The sequence below is a fragment of the Euleptes europaea genome, chromosome 16, assembly GCF_029931775.1.
Source record: "Euleptes europaea isolate rEulEur1 chromosome 16, rEulEur1.hap1, whole genome shotgun sequence".
Taxonomy (NCBI): Eukaryota; Metazoa; Chordata; class Lepidosauria; order Squamata; family Sphaerodactylidae; genus Euleptes; species Euleptes europaea.
In genome coordinates, this window is record NC_079327.1 from 44,582,358 (window position 1) to 44,604,345 (window position 21,988).

Genomic DNA, 21,988 nt, shown 5'->3' on the forward strand with positions numbered 1-21,988 from the left:
AAACCTTGAAGCAACAGGAACACACAAGCAAGGAAAATGAGAATGTGGAAAAGCCCATAATTGGCTTTTAAAAGATTAAATTAATATTGCACAGATAAGCGGATGACGCAGTGGTGCTTTCCTGTACTAGAGTAGGTATGAAGCGTTCCTTGTTAGCTTTTGCATCTTACTGCGACAAAAAAATTCTAAACATCAATTATACCAAAACTAAAATTTTAGTTTTTTCCAGATCATGGAAATGGGCGGTTTGGAGAATCGGTGATAGGGAAATCGAACACGTTAAATCATTTAGATATTTGGGGATGCTTTTTTCTCTTGAACTGGTCTATCCATAGGGAACGTTCCCTTGTCTCAACCAAGAGCAAGTTGTCAGCTATTATCCGGTTTTTCTATCAAAAAAGAAACCAATTTGTACCAGCGGCAATAAGAATTTTACAGGCCACAATCATTCCTCATTTATTGTATGGAATCCCTGTGTGGATCCAAGCTTTCAACAATGGGGTGGAATGGACAAATTTGACTTCTGTGGCGCATACTGGGTATACCCAACTCAGATACCTTACACTGCCGGAGTTGGGCCTCCTCCTTATTGAATCCAGAGCCTGGATCTCTACCATTAAGTTCTGGCTGTGCCTACATTTTTGTGCTCCCCTAAACAGCCTCATAGCCAGTTTGGTTGCGGACCCTTATGCATCCAAATGGTCCCAACTTATAGTAAGGAAAATCAGATTTTTTGGTATTGATACAGAGGCATTGACAAACTCCGGGGAAGCTTATATTCTTCGCATGATTACAGGGAGAATTTGGGACATGGAATTGCTGGAAATAAATGCTGGAGCAACTAATATCTGCTCACCTACCTTTTTGGGCCTTTCTCCTCCTAAAAGAACAACAGCCGGATATTTCTCTAATTTAGTCTATCCCTCCCAGCGCAGAGCCTTTATGCTGGCCAGATTAAATACATTTCCATCAGCCGTAGTTTCTGGTAGATATAGGGGTATTCCTCGGAACAAAAGACTATGTAGCTGTCAGTTGAAAACCAGAATCAGTAGAACATATGCCCCTATATTGCCCCTTGTACTATAAACAACGTCTAGAACTAATTAACCCTCACCTTAGTTCCTTAAAAGATTTAGCATATGATGGTACCAAATTTTTATTAGCGGATAGGATTCCTGCTGTTTCGGGACAGGTGGCACAGTTTCTGGCAATTGTTATTAAAAATAAAAATAAGAGGGTAAGGGAATAAATAAACAATAAAACCAATTGAGGCAATCTACTGGGAAATAATACATAAAAGGGTACTGGTATTAGCTGTGCTGTGCAATAGGTCCTGGTTCTCATTTATCATTTGGGAGAATGTATTATTACAGCATTTAAAACTGAAGAGTTTTAAATTGATGGTTAAGTTTTGGCTATATTGTTGTACGTGTGACTCTTTTGAGCAAGTATGGAGTTTTATGTATTTCTGTTACTATTATCATGCCAATAAAGGTGACTGAAACTGAATATTGTACAGGTCTTTGGGTAGGGAAAAGCTCTGACATATAATGCTTCCATACCAGAGAAATTATATTTCCAATTGCTTGGACATTCTGCTTTTCTAAATATGTGTGAGGCATGTAGTTGGTCCTTATCTGAGATGGAAACCTGAGCGAGATGGATTATTGGTCTGCCGTAGAATAGAAATTATGTTTTCATACTGTATTGTTTGTATCCCTGGGTGTAATGACTGCATTACATGTTTTATCTGATTTGTAGAGTAGGTGGTCAGTGGACTCAAACCCACCCAGAAAACCATGAGGTCAGCAGAAGGCTATGTTGTGTTCACAGTTGTCCATGCATTTGGAATAATCAGAAGTGGAGAATACATTCTTGCAGTCCCAGGTAGGGCATGATATTGGGAAAAGGAACCATTATATCCAAATCAGTCTGCCTTTTCTCCTTTTTCACTGCCCCTAACAGCTGATCAGCCAGAAGCCCCTCAAAGCCCTCAACTTCTGTGCCGTGGACAAAGCCCAGCCCACTTGTCAGTGAGGGCATGCAGTTGAGCTCTGGATAGCATGCTCCATGTTTCCCCCCCACACCTTTTGGTCCCGTGGGAAAGTCTCTTCAGTTTGGGAGAGAGGTGCTATGGCCAGAGGCTCCGATATCTCCATTTCAAAGTAGCCTTCCTATTGTAAATCTACTCTGATCTCAAGGTGTGATTTTGCTGGAACCCTCTCTGTCTTGAAGTTTGAAAGAACTCTGATGTTTTGCATTTCAAAGCCATTACATGTAAACAATTCTAGTGTGTGCATCCTATAAAGCTGATCTGTAAAATCTCCGTCGCCATTCTAACCTTAAGTTGTATAGACCACTGAACTCATTTGCTTTCTTAATAAAACTTTTAAAACTCTCTGCCACGTCTGGAGCGAAGTTTATTATTCCTGAGATGCAACGAGGTCCTGGAGTCTGACACCACTACTGGTAAGCCTGCCTCTGCAAAGATATCTTTGGTACAGAGGTTCCATGCATAGATCCCTATGGCTGGATTGGGATGTTGCCGAGGGAATCTATTTTAGAAAAAGTCAGTATCCATGCTGGATATTCGACAAAATGACTACAGTGTCTCAATATCACTTTCTCAAAGGAGAGAGGAATGTACAAAAGACGGGGGAAACAATCAAATGGATTTATGAAGCGACTTTCCTCATGAGAAGTGGATTAATTAGATATGATACAGGAGATCTGTGATCTGAATTTCCCCCTTTTAAAAAAAACAGTTCAAAACAGTGACTGAAGTGGGAGAGGAATCAAGTCAGAGAAACAGTGATGGAGGATGGGGTTCCCTGGCACCATTTCCCAGCCTGTCAATGCAGTCCTATGCAGAGTTAAACCAGAGTTATTAGCCTGGAGTAACTTTACATATCCTGAACTGGAGAGCCTAGTCCAGCCCAATCTTGTCAGATCTTGAAAGCTAAGCAGGGTCAGCCCTGGCTAGTATTTGGATGGGAGACCTCGAAGGAATACCAGGGTTGCTATGCAGAGGAAAACAATGGCAAACCACCTCTGAACGTCTCTAGCCTTGAAAACCCTTCAGGGTTGCGAGAAGTCAGTTGTGACTTAACGGCACTTTCCACCTCCACAGCTCTACCTAAGCTTGCACCGTGAATCACATGTTCATCTGAAGCTACTTGGGCCATGGAGGAAAAATATTGTTACCTGTGTGATGTTAAAAATGCATTTGGAATCAAAGACAGCTGGAACTGCTGCTGTTCTGTATGGCCCCTTCCAACTCTATGCATTTTTTCCTGATATTTTTGCACAGGTGGTAGATTCCTTTTGTTGTTTATTTATGGATTATTTTGTTTGCATATTTTTGTCTGATATTCTGTTGGAATAGATTAAGTTTTTCCAGTGGGCCTGGTGTTATTCTATTAGGTTATACCAGTGGTCGGCAAACTCATTAGTCAAAAGAGCCAAATATCAACAGTACAACGACTGAGATTTCTTTTGAGAGCCAAATTTCTTAAACTTAAACTATATAGGTAGATACGCTGTTTATTAACTTAATAAACTTTAATTAAGTCTTAATTAAACTATAGGCAATTAAAAACACTGGTCTTCTTGCCTAATCAGTTTCTAACATTGGTAAGTACTTTTATTTTTCATTTGTTGCGTACAGCTTGTACATCTTCCCTCAACACTGAACTTCCATTCTGTGAATTTTGCATTTTTTACAAGCACATTGATTTTTGTGTTTACTATATGGAATTTCATGGTGGGACTTACATGGGCCACTGCCAGACATTTTATAAGGGGATTACTGACAACTGCCCTCTCCCCTGAACTGCAAAAATAATAATACTGGAAGGCAGAGCACGCTGCACGGACCAGCCAGCAACCAGGAATGACCGCAGGGAGGGGAGTGAGTTCAAGAATCGACAGTTCATTTATCATGCAGATGGGACTGGGAGGGGGACAAAAGAAGAAGCTTCAGCTTCCTACACAGGCATTTTTTACAAGCAGGCACACTCAGTATATTGGTGGTTGCACACTCTGGCATTTGCCGGAGTTTGGGTCCCTCTCCTTGCCTGCAGGTATTGACAAGGGGGGATTTCTAGCGGGCTCGGATGACCTCTGAGCACGTGGGCGGCAGCCCCTGTGCAACCCTCCCTCCAAAGCGCCCACGAAGCCCTCCGAAGTCTAGTCATAGAACCAGCCTTTTTTTTTTTTTTACTGCCGAGGTAATCCGTCTCTTTTGAGAATGAAAGAGAACTTTGCTCCTCTGCTTTTCTAATGAACTACAAAGAACCAGGCGGGGCAGTAAGAGGAAAGGAGCAGTTTGCTAAATCGTGCGCGCGCTTAGAGGGACGGTCGTCTCCTTCGGTAAAATGCAGCCTATGTTAGCGAAGGGTCTTTCCAGCCGTTCACGGTCTGAGGATCTAATTACAGAGCCGCACTCCAGGGGCCAAAGAGCCACTTGCGGCTCGGGAGCCCAGTTTGCCGACCACTGGGTTATACCATGCAAAAGCACACAACTTTTCATCTATACATTTGAAAAAGAGCAACCAAATTGACTTTGACACAGATATCATCTGCAGAAGCAGGAATTGTCTTTGAAAGAGCAGCGGTTATTTTAAACAGAATTCAGTCTGTTTACGGTCAGCATGTAACTTCAAATTAGAAGTAGGAATGGCAGTGCTGTTGGACTGAAATATTTCCAGATTCCACTAGTTTCATTTTTATAAGGGCAAGACATGAAGTTTCCATTGGGATGACTATATGTAATTCTACAAGGGAGACTGCCTGAGAACACCCAAGTTCTACGGATGCATATTGTGTTGAATCAGGACTAGTGCAGGGAAACTGGTCTTCTGGGATACCAGAGATGAATTGCTGCAGCAAGCACTCAGAGCTGTATGTGTGGTTCCTGACCTTGGCCTGGGTAAGGGACTACATGTACAATGCTGATAAATGGTTGGCCTTGTCACCTATTCCAAGGTTGGAAAGGTCTGAAGGGTAACTGTTTGGTTCAGGCCACTTTGCTCAACACAAGGTAAAATTAACTGGTGCTGTTAAACATTTCCTGTTGTAAGTGCACATAATGTGTATAGCAGCGCCCTGGCAGTCCCCTCCACCAAACACAGGGCCTTAACGTATTATGTCATCTGCATGAATTGGGCCCTTTTTATATAATATTGTTGGCACTAACATGCAATCATAAATAAGGGACATGAATTAGCTTTTTGTTTCAAAATGTTGATATGCACTCATCATCTTGCAGATAAGCTGGGTTCTTTTCTCCACTGCTGTCAAGATTCTTTTCTCCACTGCTGTCATGAGAGTTCACTGCAGTTGTTTGGAGTAATTCATTTTTGGTTGCCCTTCTTTTCCTATAAGCAACATATTAATTATTGCATGGTAAGCTGCAGAAAATCGTGGACATGCGCATACACAGTAATTCATACCTCTGCTTTTTATAAAAACTATCATACTAGTAATATGAGCCTTATGTGCATTGACCTCTAATTATACCAAATTCATTTGTTAGGATTATTAATGTCAACCGGTTGTATTCTGGTGACAGTGGAGGTTTCCACTAGCAGAAGAAGCTCTGTACGCTGGCAGAAAGGTTTTTCCACCAAAGGAAAGCACCATCAGCAGAATGGTGATCAATATATATGAACTGAAAACAAGCAACTTCCGTTTGCTGTATTGTATTAATGGATTGAAGCCATGTTGTCTTATATTTTCAATCCCTACACTGTGTGAAATGAATCTGATCAGTTTAAGAAGAATGCACTGTTTATACAATGCCACTTACTGTTTTCGGCTTCTGTGTCCCTTGATCACCAAGACAATGATCGCAACCACAACAACGCCCATGACGATTCCAAATAATATCAGCCAAACAGTGATTGGAGGTGTGTAAGGTGGTGCCAATGTTGGAGCAAGGCCAATAAACTCCAGAGTTCGGTCATTCAGTTGGAAAGCTTCATTGATGCGCCCACGAGATAAACTGCCAATAAAGGAAATCCATATACATATTTCCGGCATTTCTACTATAATGTTTAATGGAGTCTTATACTGTTAAGCTGCTATCGCAGGGGAGGGGAACCTTTTTTCTGCCAAAGGCCATTTGGATATTTAAAACATCATTCGCGGGCCATACAAAATTATCAACTTAAAAATTAGCCTGATTTATTTGGTCAAACATTTAGCCGAGAGGCATGACCGGAGACGGCTCCGAGTGTCTGCCACGTAGATTCTCCACAGCCCGGATGGGAAAGGGTTAGCACAGTTGGGTGGTCCTAGCAGCTCCATAGCTAACAACTCTTTTGCAAGGTTCCTTTTCTCGGCAAAAAAACTCATATCCACCTTGAATAGAGGCTATTCCTGTCCGCGGGAGGGGGCGGATCGGCCGACTTAGATCCTTTTGAGCTAGAGTTCTGCCAGGACCCACGAAGGGCCAGACCAAATGATTTTGTGGGCCTTAAACGGCCCCCGGGCCTGATGTCCCCACCCCTGTGCTATAGTATAATGAAGCAAATAACATGCCAAATGAAAATAAACAGCATTCATTTACATGCCTCCAATATAATTCCCATTACTCAACCACCCTGTGATCTAAAATCTCACCTGATTGCTTCTTCCACTTCAGATTTGGGAACAATGTCTGAATCATTATTAGGCATGGTGACAATAAATTGGAAGGAGACTCTTGGTGTCACACGATATACATGGATATTTACACTTCTGATAAAAAAAACAAACAGAAAAAAATCTTTATTTTATAGATATGCTAATGAAACCACATGAATTAACATTATTTCCTAAAGCGCCATCAAAGATCTGTTTTTGTAAATGAAATGTGTGTGTGTGTGTGTGTGTATCGTATGCAGTGACTGCTATTTTGATAAACATAGCAGAACTTCCACAAAACTATTCAGTTAACTGTCATCCCAAATCTACGTATTTAATCTCCTATGAAACATCCAATGGCAAAATGGTTATACTGCCACGTTTTTGGTTTATCTATTCCTCTGGGAATTGGTAGCCCTATCTTCAGGCAACAAAGCTTCCATACCCACAGGTATAGCAGTCTGACTCAATTCCATCAGGAGTTCACCTATCACTACTTTAGAATAGGCTTGCTAGAAATACAAGTTTCCCATTCTTCCATCCATGAAATGGTACAGAGTCTCTCTCTTCCCCCCTCCCCATCTATATAATACACACCTAGATGAGCGTTCTTCTTCTGAAATTATCATTGGTGAGCTAATATTGGGTGGGGGGAAGTAGTTTATTTTAAATATTAGTTGTTATTACAGCCCACACTGGGATCCTCTTTCCCTCCTCTGTCGCTTGCTTCCAGATGAACAGCCAAAAGAGCTGAGTTGCTCAGGAACATGTGTGGAGTTTGAAGGAAACTCATGCCCCTCGAGAGATTCCTCCCTCCTCCCTTTTCTGGGTGGGGGGTCACAGCAGGGAATCTGCCACCCCCCTGAGATTAAGTTACTCTCCTGAAATACTCCTAATGCTTGGGGTCACCAAGGCCTTTTATTCAGGGACGTTTTCCCACAGTCACCCCCACCGAGTGCTTCGGGGTTTCCTTTTGATTATACATGCCTTTTCTGCCTGTCAGAGGTCACCTCGCTCTCCCCATGCATTATGCCCACATTTTCCAGATAGATAGAATCTGGAAAAAGCAGGCAAAATGTGCGGGGAGAGCAAGGTGACCTCTGATGAGCAGAAAAGGCATGCATAATCAAAAGGAAGCCCCAAAGCACTCGGCGGGGATGACCGCAGGGAAACGTCCCTGCATAAAAGGCTCAAGAATGGAGCTGTGCATAGCCAGGTGAATGCAGTCTCACAAGCACCTTGTAAGCAAAGGAGTTTATTTAACTAACATGCATTCCATTAAAATATACCAACTCAGATGAGACTGGGAAAGATCCGCTTGCAAAGGATATAGTTTCCAATAAATAGAATGGAAAAGAGAAATACAAGCTATCTCAGTGATCTCAGCATTTCCCCTCCTCCCCCTTCTTGGGAAAATGGGCTTGGAATGACAGGAGGTAGGAATGTGGAGGTTCTCTGCTTTTTCCTGTGTCTCCTTTTACCAAATTAACAAGCTGTTTCAACCCTTCTCCTTCGGGTTGTGTAGATGGCTGCAGGGCCAATCCCATATCTGGGGCAGAGTTTCGAGAAAGCCTGCTAAAGTTCAGTAACCCAATCCTACAACATTTTGCTCCACTCATCTTTATGGCTGATATCTCTCAATGTCCCATCCTTGACATTGCACTCCAATTGTCTCTGCTCTCTCATAATAAAAGTACAGGCTTCTTTCTTGAGTGCACCAAATGGGACTTTATAGCTGTTTTTAGAATTCTTGGTGGGTTTTCTTTGAAGGAAGCTGCCCCTCATCCACACAAATGTGATCACATTATTTTGGAAAAATGATTGCCCCTTTTTTGTAATAAATTCACACAGCAACAATCCACAGCCAATATAACTGAAGGGGCCACTTACCGAAATTCTACTATTTCATTCTTCTTCAGCAAGAAGTACTTCCTCATGGCATAGGCAATTGTTGCCGTGAATAAATACATTTCATTTTCATCCCATGTGTACTTTGAATTTAAAATGAGACTCAGTCAGACCGATAAATCCATTCGTAGATTTAGATACTTAGAAATACTTCAAGGCAACAATAATATGAGGGAAGCATCAGTCCCCCCCCCCATGGGTTGTATTGTATCCAAGCAACTGAGTTCACAGCACCGTTCATAGGACCTTCCCACATCCTGCCCTTCTACTACACACCTCTGTGCCCCCCGTAACATTCAGGGGACTCCCAGACACTACAATAAGCATGATGTGGGGGTCAGAGCAAAAAAAAAAAAAAAGTCCATTACAACCTAATATGTACTGTTTTCAGCCAAAACAAAAAATGAATGCATGACTGATTTGATAGGCTATATATGGAAATATATACATGGTAAAATAAAGGACTGGAGCTAAGTCCATTTATCTAAGCTCATCTACATCAGAGTAGGTTTGTACTGAGCTGGTTTCTGGGGGCATCCCCACTTTTAACTTTGCATTTAGCATATGGCCAGACTATCAGAGAAAAGATACGTAACACAGGGACAAGCCATTGGTGTTATTTCATGCTGTTTGGCATATACACTGTCATGCCACATTGCCAGATCAAGCATGTCTTTGGTAAAAAGGTAAAAGGTAAAGGTCCCCTGTGCAAGCGCCAGGTTATTCCTGACCCATGGGGTGACTTCACATCCCAACGTTTACTAGGCAGACTTTGTTTACGGGGTGGTTTGCCAGTGCCTTCCCCAGTCATCTTCCCTTTACCCCCAGCAAGCTGGGTACTCATTTCACCGACCTCAGAAGGATGGAAGGCTGAGTCAACCTTGAGCGGGCTACCTGAAACCGACTTCCATTGGGATCGAACTCAGGTCGTGAGCAGAGCTTGGACTGCAGTATTGCAGCTTACCACTCTGCGCCCTGGGGCTCTTGCCTTTGGTAAAGCAGAGTATAAATATTCTACATAACCATTTTTTCCCCTGGTGATGTTGACTCTGGTTAATTATAGATTTTTATAACAGGAGTGTGGCTCTTTTTATACATACAAACATATTTGACGTACAGTTATGTTGGATGTATTGGTTAGCATGTCAGATGAGGATATGGAAGACCCAGGTTCAAATCCCTACTCTGCCATGAAGTTTAATGGGTGACCTCAGGCCAGCCACTGTGTCTCATAGTAACCCACCACATAGGGTTGTTGTGAGGATAAAACAGACTATGGTAAGTCCTAATCCAACTATTACTAACATCTTTGGTAATTAACATGCCCAATAATGCCCAATAATGAGAGAGTGGCGTGCGTGGCTAACTGAGAGAGAGAGTGAGAGAGAACAGAAGATTATTAAAGGAAGTGGCTTGGGGATCTATCTGAGCAGAAGAATTATGCTGGAGACATGGACAAATGGGGTGGGGGGCAACCGAAGCCAGAGAACCAGGGAATCTAGAGAAGGGCTTTGGGAGAGACAAAGGGAGACTCTATGGCAGGAGCTAGTGGTAAAGCGGCCCTTTACCACTCAGACTAAGAGGTATAAGGCCCCTCGCGAGGCAGAACTTCCAGTTCTAAACCAGAAGTGCAGCGTGCAGTATGCACGCATGCGTGCACGTTTGCCCACCGATCCTCAGGTGGTCGGCAGGCAGAGGGGGCAATTGCCAGGGGTTTATGTTACCCAAACTGCTCTCAACTTGGGGAATTATAGCAGCAGTTGGAAATCACAGAATATTTATTTATATAGCGGAATCACACCCAATGTATACCAGAGCTGTTTTCAGTAACCCCTGAATAAAGACAGAGGCAAATGGCTTTCGGATTAAGAGAGTTTATATAAGCAAACGCTCAATGATGCATACACACATACAGAAATTCCTAAGAAAGAAAAAGGTGGTATATACAGAGATGGTTCTAAGGTCGTTGGTGGGTAATTCATTACCAAATCCAGAAGATGTCCGAGTTCCATGGCAGAGAGGAATAAAAAGGGGGCAGGGGGAGTCCCCTGTATGTTCCAGCATGGCTGCTCACTCTGGCCGAGTGACAGATGGTATCAGAGAGAGAGAAAGAGAGAGAGCTAACGACTTTTGGGGGATTCAATTATACCTTACTCTGGGGGCGGGGTGGTGAGGGGCTTCCCGGGGGGGGGGGTAGGGGAAGAGATTACCCCAGATGGCTCCTTCTCAAAACAATGGGGATCAAAGACTTCTTGTGATGTGGCAATATTATATGCTATCCTGACACCAGTGATTTGTACATCCGCGGGACTGGCTGGAATCTGATTCTTATCTCTTGGAGATTTATGGCGATGTCTCATGAAGGTGCGAATTTCGGCTTTCCAGGATGTGGCAGCTGTGGGAATCGTCTCCAGCTGCTAATGTAGATTGCAATGGATGTCTTGCTGATTGAACTGTTGGGAGGGGGGAATGCAGGAGAAGGCTACGTGGTGCTCTCGCCTCGGCTCCATGGCTTCTCTTTGGATCAGGAGACAATCAGGATCATGGCTTCCCTCTGGCTTCTTTAGGGGCGACCCGGTCTCTTGTCCTGGACAGTCTGGCTTGCACGAAGCAAAGGAATGCTTCCCAAAGCGACGGGCATTGCCGCTTAGGCAGTATAGTGAGTCTCTGGTGTGGTTGCCATGACCATGGTGGGAGGTCACCTGGCAACCCTAGGTGTTGTTGGTGGTGTTACAGCATCCCCCTCTTTAAAAAACAACACTAAAATATTTCTATATTGCGGGAGAGTTGTAACAATATATTTAGGAGGTCCTCTGAATTCCCAGCTTTCATTTTTAAAAAAGTAAGTCTCTAGTTCCTTCAATTGCGGAGATATGCCCTTGTAGGCTTATCTGCATTTTCATTTTCCTTACCTGCAAGTTCCTATTTCATTGGGGAGGGGGGTGTTCTGTTCCACATGTGTATTGCTCCCTCTAGTGGCTGATTCGATATCACACAGGTTTATGTCTGGCATATCTCCCTACAGATTTAAACAAGAGAAAGCAAGAACGTGCGGAACAGAACACCACCCTCCCCAATGAAATAGGAACTTACAAGCGAGGAAAATGAGAATTTTTACTTAAAAAAAAAGAAAAAGAAAGCCGGGTAAACCAACGGAAACATTTCACATGAGGAGAAAGCCGACTCAAAATCAGCTTCCAGAAAAACATCAAGGTAAAAGTGGTCTCAAAAAAACTGGAAAAAAATATGGGGAAAAAACACAAAAGAAATGAGGTGAAAACAAAAGGCTGTCAGGCATGGGCCTGTGAATGGTATGTGGTGGTTTTGCCAGGTGCTGGCCAAGGTCGCTGTGCTATGCTGCTCTTAGGATTTTTAGACTGTATTCTGTGGGAAACTACCTCCAGCTCCGAACTTGCACCGGGGAGGGGGGTTGCCATGGTACTCTGAGCTGGCCTGCTTTCGTCCTTCTATATATGCCATGGGTTGTACAATTGACCCTTACTAGTATCCTAGAAAAGATTTTGAAGTGTAAGGATGTGTCACTGGCCATCAAGACTAGATTAATTCATGCCATCGTATTCCCTATTACTATGTATGGGTGTGAAAGCTGGACAGTGAAGAAAGCTGATAGGAAGAAAGTAGATCCCTTTGAAATGTGGGGTTGGAGGAGAGGGTTACGGATTCTGTGGACTGCCCAAAAAACAAATCAGTGGGTTATAGATCAAATCAAGCCTGAACTGACCCTAGAAGCTAAAATGACTAAACTGAGGCTGTCGTATTTTGGTCACGTCATGAGATGACAAGAGTCACTGGAAAAGACAATAATGCTAGGAAAAGGTGAGGGCAGCAGGAAAAGAGGGACCCAACAAGAGATGGATTGACTCAATAAAGGAAGCCACGGCCTTCAATTTGCAGGATCTGAGCAGGGCTGTCAAAGATAGGACATTTTGGAGGACTTTCATTCATAGGGTCGCCATGAGTCGGAAGCGACTTGACGGCACTTAACACACACACACAGTATCCTCTTGATTCTCAGCTTCTGCTACCTGTAGAGTTTTCCTAATAAACCAGCTTACGTTGGACTGTCTGTCTATCGAGTCTGTTTATGGGTTTACCACGGGACTAGAGCTCACAAAGGCACAAAATGTGCGCGGAAATCAGCGGATAAACCAAAGTAGTATGGGGACAGACCCAATGAAAAAGGCCATGCAGAAAAGTCCTTTGTTTCAAATGTCCAAAGCTACTTATAAGTAAACAGACTGTAAAGGGTTTAAAAGGAGGACCATTAGACACAGGGGCACAGTTTTAAAGTCCCAGCTAAAAATGACTGTGAGGTTAAAGAAATAAGGTTTCAAAATGCCTTGAGAATTGTCTGACATGGAATAGACAATTTAAAATATTTATATCCCGTGTTGTCTCCTCAGACTCAGATTTCTACAAAGAAATTGGTGAAATGCAGCATTTACAGCAGAATCATTGTATACTTCTGCTTACAATTCAGTTACGTATATTTATATCGTCTTAGAACACAACACCACAGGGTCAGCTACAGGGATCCATACTCACCATACTGTTGTCTCCCATCGCTGTTTTCAGGCTGATCCTCACTTTGATTGAATAGTTTTCATCTGGATTTTTTTTTAAAAAAAGAAACTTACCGCAGAATTGCCACAGAATTACAAACTTATTTCCATAAAATACTTCTCAGTTCTTACCACACCTGCAGACCAGTGTCCCTGTGCACTAGACCCTCCCAGGCTCCACCTTGGCCACCTCTGTTACAACTAAGCACCCAGACAATTTTAACAGTGCTTGGACCATAGGCCTTTGTGCTTTCCCAATGAGAAGAGTCACTTCTCTGGCTCCCACCCCTTACCCCCTCTTGGCCTTTGGGGCTCACTGCTAGTTTTTGGTCACCCCCCCCCCCAAGGTCTCAGATGGCCCAGAGCCTTCTTTCCTGGGTTTTATGTCCCCTCCAGTTGGTCCTCCAATGACAGGGCTAGCCCCCTGCCCCCCCTCTTGCTCAGTCTTTCTTCTTTCTGTGGCTCTGTCCCACTGACCCCAGCCTCCCCAGCCTCCTGTTCCCAGGCCTGGCCTCACTAGGGTTGCCAAGTGCCCGGTGGTGGCAGGCAAAATCCCGCCAATCCACCCGGCTGCCCGTCTACCAGCTGAGGGCTGGCGGGCAATGCGTGCACACACACCACACTCACATTACTTCCGGGTAAACCATAGTTTCAACGGAGATTGCTAGAGCATCCGCGTCGCTTTCAGGTAAACCCGGAAGTAACGTAGGCGTGGCCCGCGCATTGCATGCCCAGCCACACCCCTGAAAAGCTCCCGCCAGTGGAGCTAAGGGACCTGGCAACCCTAGGTCTTACCCATGCTCCCAACTGGGACTTCCATGCCCTGTCAGCTTTTGCGGTTTCCCAAGCCTTCTGGCCACCTGGGCCTGCATCTTGGCCACAGCTGGCCTCCTCGGCCTGCATCTTGGCCACAGCAGCACCTACTGCCCACCCAGCTCTCTGCTTGCCAGGCTTTAAATTTTGGTGTCCAGTGACCAGGTCCCGCTGTTCTGATGGCGGTAGCGGGTTGCTTCTGGGCTGATTATTTATCTTTTAGACCAGGCCATGGGAGGTGTCTTGCCACCACTTGGGTCTCATTTCTTACACATTATTGCCCGCTGCAATAATGTATAAGAAATGCTGCTTGCATATCACTTTAGTGTCCAGTGTAAAACCTAAATGGTATTACATGCATTAATGTAGTGATGAGATTATATGTTTGCTGCCACTAGTTTATGCTGCATCCTTCAGTGATGACCAAGAGGTAGAGTGCATGTAATTAGGCATAGTTTATATCAAATAACAGGAGTTGGATGTGTTGAAACCCCTGCTGTGTGGTCATGGCTTCTTAGCCTGAATCCTTCTGTGGCAGTTAATCAGCCATTCAGGAAATTATATTTGGATGCTCCAGGCCATCTAAAAAGCCCACGAACAGCAAGACTACAAGGGATTAGTGGCAACATTGGTGTGTTATGGCCTTTCTTTGTCACAGCTGGTGGTAAAGTATAATTTATTTAATTCATTTCATTCTGTCCTACTGTTCAGGGGTCATGCATTAAATCTTAACTTTTGAGGTTCATGTCATCAGGGCCAGATTTAAACATACAGAGGCCATAAGCAATGTCAAATGTAAGAGGTCTGTAGCATTATCAAAAGAATATGGTAACCAAGTACGGTAATATTTATAATCTTTTTAAAATTTAGAGGCCCCTAATAATCTGAGGCCCTAAAATGTAATTTACTTGGCTTGTGCAGACATCTAGGTCTGCTTGTCAGTCATATATATATTAGTAATATTAGTAATTTAGATGTAACTTTCATGGAGGTGGAGAAGAAGATGTAAAAGATGGCTGCTGGCATCTCCAGTTACTGTACACAATGGCTTTCCTGCTTTTGGGGCAATTCTATCCTTGAAAATATTCTGTCATCAAATTAAATTGGAAATATTGCATTTCTAGATTATCTTTGCTGAATGATCTAATAAAAGTATCTGTGGAAAAGGCTCACAGATGAGCCCATATTGCAAACGTAACAAGTACCTACATGGAGACCAGTTTGGATCCCAACCAACAAATCTGTTGGTGTTATTCTTTACCAGCCACTCATATAAAGGCTTGAAGTAGAGAAGCAGTGCAGTTGCGTTCATTGTCTTTTCTCCTGTCACATTTTGTAAAGCCTTGGTCCAAGGCTCAGATCTTCCCCAGGAAAGCATGTCCCTGTGGTTTAGAAAGAAATAGGTTGGCACTGATTACCATCCTAATGGTGTGGTATGAGCTGTATCAGCAATAGATCCAAAAGATGGTGCTATGAAAGAGAGCTTGAATGAAAAGGAAGTTTGCTTCTTATTTCACCTCTACACAGGCTGCTTCCTCACTAGTCATATAATCTGGAATGTGCATCACTTATTCGTTTTAATGGAGAATCCACACAATACTATGGGCAATCCAATGCCTTCATGCACAGTGCTGGAGTTTTATGAGAAATATAGTACTATACTGTATTTTCTTCTCCACACTTTGTTTCAAATGTCCAAAGGTACTTGCAGAAAACAGATTGTAAAGGGTTGAAAAGGAGGACCATTAGACACAGGGGCACAATTTTAAAGTCCCCGTTAAAAATGACTGTGAGGTTAAGGAAATAAGGTTTCAAAATGCCTTGGGAATTATCTGACACAGAAGAGATGACAAGAAAAGGAAAAATGGCACAAAGTGTTGCAAGGTCTGCTTAATATTACCCTGTTTCTGCCAAGTAAAAGTTGCTGTTCTGGCAATCAGATTCTACTCTACGATTGTAGGATGTTCCTTTCTACCATAAAGTAGAGATAGGGAGCTTTTTTGTGACTGGTACTGAGTACCAGTACCTTGGGAAGGGGCTCTCCCAAGTCCTGAGGGGGGAACGGGTAGAAACTTTATATATGAGTTCTGGCACTTTTTAAACAGACAGACAGACAGACAGACAGACAAAGCACAGAGTAGTACAATTATGATCTGAACTGCCACCTTGAAACGATTAGGCTTTGAAGACATAATTCTCTATCTATGTGTGGCTAGACCAAGGATGTGTTTTACTGAGCCTATTCTAATTTTATTCAATTAATAAAATGCTTGGTTACCGCAACTTGTGGCCAGCTGCTGTGGAGTTTGTAATGTCACATTCATAAAGAGGACCCGTGTGATTAGCAGCTTTGCAAAGCGCCTCTTGAAACTGGAATTGATAAATAGTCCTTGTGTAATATCTGGAAAGAAAATTTGAAAAGAACCGGAAAACCAAATCACCAGTTACAATGATGAGAAATCCCTGGAATCAAGTACCACCTTCTTAGAAAAGGGGGATTAAAGGTTGATTTTCTGGAAGCAAAACTAGAATACTAATCATATCATTTTTTTCACTGCCATTTTGTTACCAACGCAAAATATTTTTATGAACAAAAGTAAGTCAGTTTGTCAGATCCCAACAGGTTCGATCCATCGTTTTGCTGTCAACATTCAAAATACGAGGGATTCAGGTCAAATACTACAATTCCATAATTTATACGTCCTGATGTTGAATTCTGGTTTCCAGTCTCAGGATCACAATTCTCCTAAGAAATCCACTTATGTGTCACACTTCCATGAATGAGCATTATATGTTTTCATAAGAATATAGAAGGCTTGATGCAAAAAAGCTAAAATGGCATTGTGCAGATACTGTGACACTGTAATTTTTTTTTTTAATCAAGCCATCACAGGGTTTTTTGGTTACATTATTTGCATCAACCTATCTGTATGCTCACTGTAATTTAATTGTGTCAAACCAGATTCATTATTTCAGTTAAGCAAGAATGCACTGGATTGTTAATGCATGATTACAGAATCCAAACTACATGACTATTATGAGTGAATCATACAAAACCTAGTGTGTGCATGTTAACTAAAGTAAATAATTGACAGTATTGAAAGAATGGAAGTGTAGGCAAAATTCAAATAGGCAGAAATATTATCAGTGGAAACATGCGGATGGATATGGAATTCTGCTTGCAAGTTTGATGTTTTTTAGTTATGTATTGTTATAATATAATAATAAATATGAACTGTTTCAGTTCATATATATTTGCACTTAACTGGGGAAAACTGGGTACTCATAATTAAAGTCTATACAATAGTAGGGGGTTCTTTTCTGCCTTTAACAAGATAACACAGAGACAAGAGAAGAAAATGGCAGGACCATTGACGTACCTTATAAAAGAGTAGTCATTGGCAACGTGAAACAGAGCTGCGGGATCACAGTATGCCTCGTTACGAGGCAATGGCTCAACAACACCCACTATCTCTCGCCTGTAGAGAAGAGAAAGGTCAAGATTTCCATTAGCTTTTGGGATGGAAACTGAAAACGCTCTGTTCATCCATCACCCCTGATTATCCCAGGTCTTTGAGTTCTGTACAAATAAATATTTGTTGATCAGATGTGATTTCCAGGTTGCTTTCCCAGAATATTTCAGATAAACATTTAATTTCACAAATATCTATATATTTGAAACTTGAGTGTGGTACAGCAAAAACAAAAGACTTTAAAGACTTATTGTGGCATAAGCTTTTGTGCACTACAGCCCACCTTTTCAGATGTATGAACTGTGTCTCAGTTGGCACATATATCAATTGATAGATATTGGACAGAGAAAGGGAAAACGATCTATAAACAGTGAGGTCAAATACAAAGAAGGAGGTGTAGTTAGTAACAGGATCTTCTGCTATTGATCGGGCTGCCAACCTCCAGGTGGTGGCTGGAGATCTCCCAGAATTACAACTGATCTCCAGGCTACAGAGGTCAGGTCCCCTGGAGAAAATGGCCGCTTTGGAAGGTGGATTTTATGGCATGATACCCATTGATGTCCCTCCCCTCCCTAAACCCCACCCTCCTCAGGCTCCACCCCCAAAGCCTCCAGGTATTTCCCAACCTAGAGCTGGCAACTCTAGCTATTGACCTGAAAGTCACTATTCCAACATCAGAGTACTACTTCTATTCCCTTAACCCAGTGAAGTAAAAAGCACTATCAGTCCAGGGCAGAGAAAAGAAAGGGGAACAAAGGAAGCTTGGTATGAATAGCGGAGCCAAACATCAGATCAGTTTGGATGGCAAATAAGGAAGCTGAAAATGGAATAGGTGTGGCAAGTTGCACAACAGTTGCAGGAGATTATGAAAATGCCACAAAGGAAACAAGCATTGATGCAGCCGAGTAATGTTAAAATGGGTCAGGATGGTGGTAATGTAACATCAGATGACAAAAAAAAAAAAGATGATCTCGTCTCTGGATCGGTTGTTGAGCTTCACCATGAAATGTTCTCTAATGACCTAATCAATTGGAGGCATCTCAGTAGGTTGCATAGAGGTCTAAAGGTAAAGGTAAAGGTCCCCTGTGCAAGCACCTGGTCATTCCTGACCCATGGGGTGATGTCACATCCTGACATTTCCAAGGCAGACTTTGTTTGCGGGGTGGTTTGCCAGTGCCTTCCCCAGTCGTCTTCCCTTTACCCCCAGCAAACTGGGTCCTCATTTGACCGACCTCGGAAGGGTGGAAGGCTGAGTCAACCTTGAGCCGGCTGCCTGAAACCAACTTCCGTCGGGATCGAACTCAGGTTGTAAGCAGAGCTTTTGACTGCAGTACTGCAGCTTAACACTCTGCGCCACAGGGCTCCTGCATAGAGGTCTAGGGATGTGCAAAAGCCCACTACCCAAACCGGTAAGCTTCCTGCAGGATTCCTCCAAAAATTTACTCCCTACATTTGTTTTCTGCATGACTCTGCCCATTTGCAAGAATGTGGAAAAAAAACAGGCTCACTTGGAACCGCAAAGTTCTCTATGCTGTCTCTTAAGAGATTTTTTTTTAATCAAGCTTTGTAGTATTCTAGCTTCTACGCTAGGATTATGAATAATAACTGGAGGAAGCAGTATGACAAAGTGAAGAGAGGAAGGCAAATTCTGATTATCTGCAACATTATTTACTCTGCAAAGATTGTGAAAATGCTTTTAGTGGGAAAGGAACCATTACTTGAAAGAGGTGCTCTTTCAGAGAAGGAAAAGTGGCACAAAGTGTTGCAAGGTCTGGTAAATGTTACCCTGGTTCTGGCAGATTGAAATTTGCTGTTCTGGTGATCACACTCGATGACTGTAAGATGTTCCTTTCTACCATAAAGCAGAATCAGAGCTCCCCCCTCAGGGTTGCCAATCTCCAGGTACTAGCTGGAGATCTCCTGCTATTGCAACTGATCTCCAGCCGATAGAGATCATCTGGAGAAAATGGCAGCTTTGGCAATTGGACTCTATGGCATTGAAGTCCCTCCCCTCCCCAAATCTCGCCCTCCTCAGGCTCTGCCCCAAAAACCTCCCACTGATGGTGAAGAGGGACCTGGCAATCCTACCCCCACCCCCAACAGTACTCACTGGTACTGAGTTCTGGCATGTTTTTTGGGGGGCTCCCAAATTTGAGGGAGCAATTGGTGGAAATTGGTGCAACCTTATTTATGAGTACTGGCACTTTTTAAAACACACACACACACACACGTATAAAGCACTGAGTACAACTATACAAGTATGGTCTGAAATTGCCACTTTGAAACAGTTAATGGAACAGCAAATGATTGCAGAGAAAATGCAAGCATACATTTACATTACATGTTCTGATGAAGTCAGAATGAGTAACTGGAGGTGAATGCCAAAAAAGTACTAAATGCAGTTCTTGAAGAGGTGAGAAATTCTCACTTCTGTGGAATCATCACAGATGGGTCTCTGGATGTCTCACACACTGAGCAGTTGGTGTGTATCATGAGATATGTGTATGATAAAAACGAAACATGGGATGTGTATGAAATATTTCTGAAAATGCTGAACAGTGATTAAAAGAAAGAATATAAAGAAATAATTGATGGAGCCTAAGGTAGAGTTACAGAACTCTAAAGGCCAAGGGAATGATAGTGCTTAAAATATATGGGAAATATAACAGTAAAAAACGACGATACAGGATAATAGTCCTTAGGCATTGTTTTTATCCTGCAGCGTACATACTTTAGGAAGCTGTGTGGTACCCCTGCCATGGAGAAAAACACAGAAGTAAAAATGTATTTTGGAAATGTACAGAAGCTGCACACTGAATTTTCATGCAATCCAGTAAAATAGAACTTTTTTCAGGAAAGTGCAGGACACTCTCTCCTCTGCAAGTCAACAACTAGATAGAGCTTGAGAATCAATGTTGTTTGTCCCCTTGTCAAATACCATAAAGGGGTGCTAGAGTATTGATTCAAAATTGAGAAAGAATTGAACTCAACCACAGACGTTCAGGCTGATGTTTCAGATCTCACTGTGTTTATCCCTTGAGTCCATCCTTCTGACTACTGTGAGTTGTGAGATACTGCAGTCCATCAGTATCCAAAGCAAGGGATCCAAGCTTATCATTGAAGAAGAGTGCAACGTATCAAGAGTTGCCTGGAGGAAATATATCTGTAGAATGATTCCTGGCCAAGTTTACTCACAGAAGTTAAGGTCACCACTGAGGGACTAGGCATTTTTCACTTAGTTCAAGGGAACACACAGAAGAATTCTAAGGAGGAAATATTCCCACAATGAACCAGCCAGTACAGAACACTCAATCTGTTCCCTGATTGTTCCCAAAGAAGGAGCTGCACACAAGAAGACTCTCATGTGGTACCTCAGTTTGAGGGGTTAGTGGCAGGTTCCCCAACATCATACCTGTCCCAGGCCTCAACCCTCTAGGACACTGGTTCCCAACCAGGGGTCCATGGACCCCCAGGGGTCCGCGAGAACTAAATTAAGGTCCGCGAAACAAAGTTATAAACCCATAATAAATTAATATTTTCAATTAAAAGTTCTCTATTATAAAAATATATATTCAAATATTATTCTAAGTTTAATGTTTAACTAACAGTTATGATTAAAGTTTATTTTCCAATTCTCGGAATTTTTATTTTGAACCTTGGGGTCCCTGCACCGAATAAAAAAGTCCTAGTGGTCCCTAGTCAAAAAAAGGTTGGGAACCACTGCTCTAGGAGGTTCTTTTGAGAACTATCAATCTGGTCCAAAACACAGGGGATAAGAGACCCCTCCCAAATGGTACCACAGTGTAGCACAAACAAGTATTCTCTTAGACCATTTTTTATCAAGATGGAAATAAATATTAATGAGACCACTGGCACTGATTAAAATGTCACCAGTTCTCCTTTCTGAGCTTTACGCCACTGATTCTTCCAGTTCTTCTTCCTCAGGCCCTTCTCTTAACCATTTCTTTTACTCACTTCATTTCCCACCATTTTCTCATCCACTGTTCTTTTGAGATCGTACCAGCAAACACCATCCACCGCCATTTCTCTAGCATGTATGTGAAAGGCATCGTTCCAACAATAGTGAGGGCTTGTTTGAGCAGGAAATTAATCTTCGTTTCTGTAAAAAGCAAAGTGAAATGGCAGAATAATTTCTTTGGTTGTACCATTCTCAGGGCTTTTATTGTTGTTGTTTGCAGTTTTGGCCCTACAACAAAAAACTGGTAAAGTTACAGACTCTTCCTTCCCTTTCCCTGACAAGCTCTTTGCAGACCATCATCGGTTTCTAAAGTGTTAGAATTCTAATGCATTGTCTACTAACAGTTTAGGTGGTCTGAACAGAGCTAGAAACCTTAGTGCTGAATGTCTTAGAAGTCTTACAGCACAATCCTAAGGGTGGGGGAAAGGAGCTTAGGGAGCAGAGTGACCCTTACACTGGCTTATTGCAGACTTACACCAGTGTAAGGGCCAGTTACACTGGCGTAGACCCCCAGCACTGCTGCATCACTCTTGGGTGCTGGTGCAGCCCCTCGGTGGCTGGCCATCGGTGCAACTGAGGCGTAGGCACCTGCACTTGGCATGGTT

The 21,988-nt window shown here is 42.7% G+C and overlaps 1 protein-coding gene across 1 annotated transcript in view; it reads right to left on the reverse strand.

The window, feature by feature from the left end:
- Positions 1–5,236: 5,236 nt before the first annotated feature.
- The window catches only part of ACE2 (angiotensin converting enzyme 2), a 42,343-nt gene continuing 25,591 nt past the window's right edge, over positions 5,237–21,988 (reverse strand). Inside the window, exons 10-18 of the mRNA XM_056861796.1 lie at positions 21,380–21,524; positions 17,312–17,410; positions 16,210–16,332; positions 15,141–15,313; positions 13,102–13,163; positions 8,518–8,618; positions 6,625–6,741; positions 5,810–6,004; positions 5,237–5,378 (exon numbers count right to left, since the gene is read on the reverse strand). Of these exons, the coding sequence (XP_056717774.1) occupies positions 5,237–5,378; positions 5,810–6,004; positions 6,625–6,741; positions 8,518–8,618; positions 13,102–13,163; positions 15,141–15,313; positions 16,210–16,332; positions 17,312–17,410; positions 21,380–21,524 (1,157 nt within the window). The remainder of the gene's footprint in view (positions 5,379–5,809; positions 6,005–6,624; positions 6,742–8,517; positions 8,619–13,101; positions 13,164–15,140; positions 15,314–16,209; positions 16,333–17,311; positions 17,411–21,379; positions 21,525–21,988) is intronic.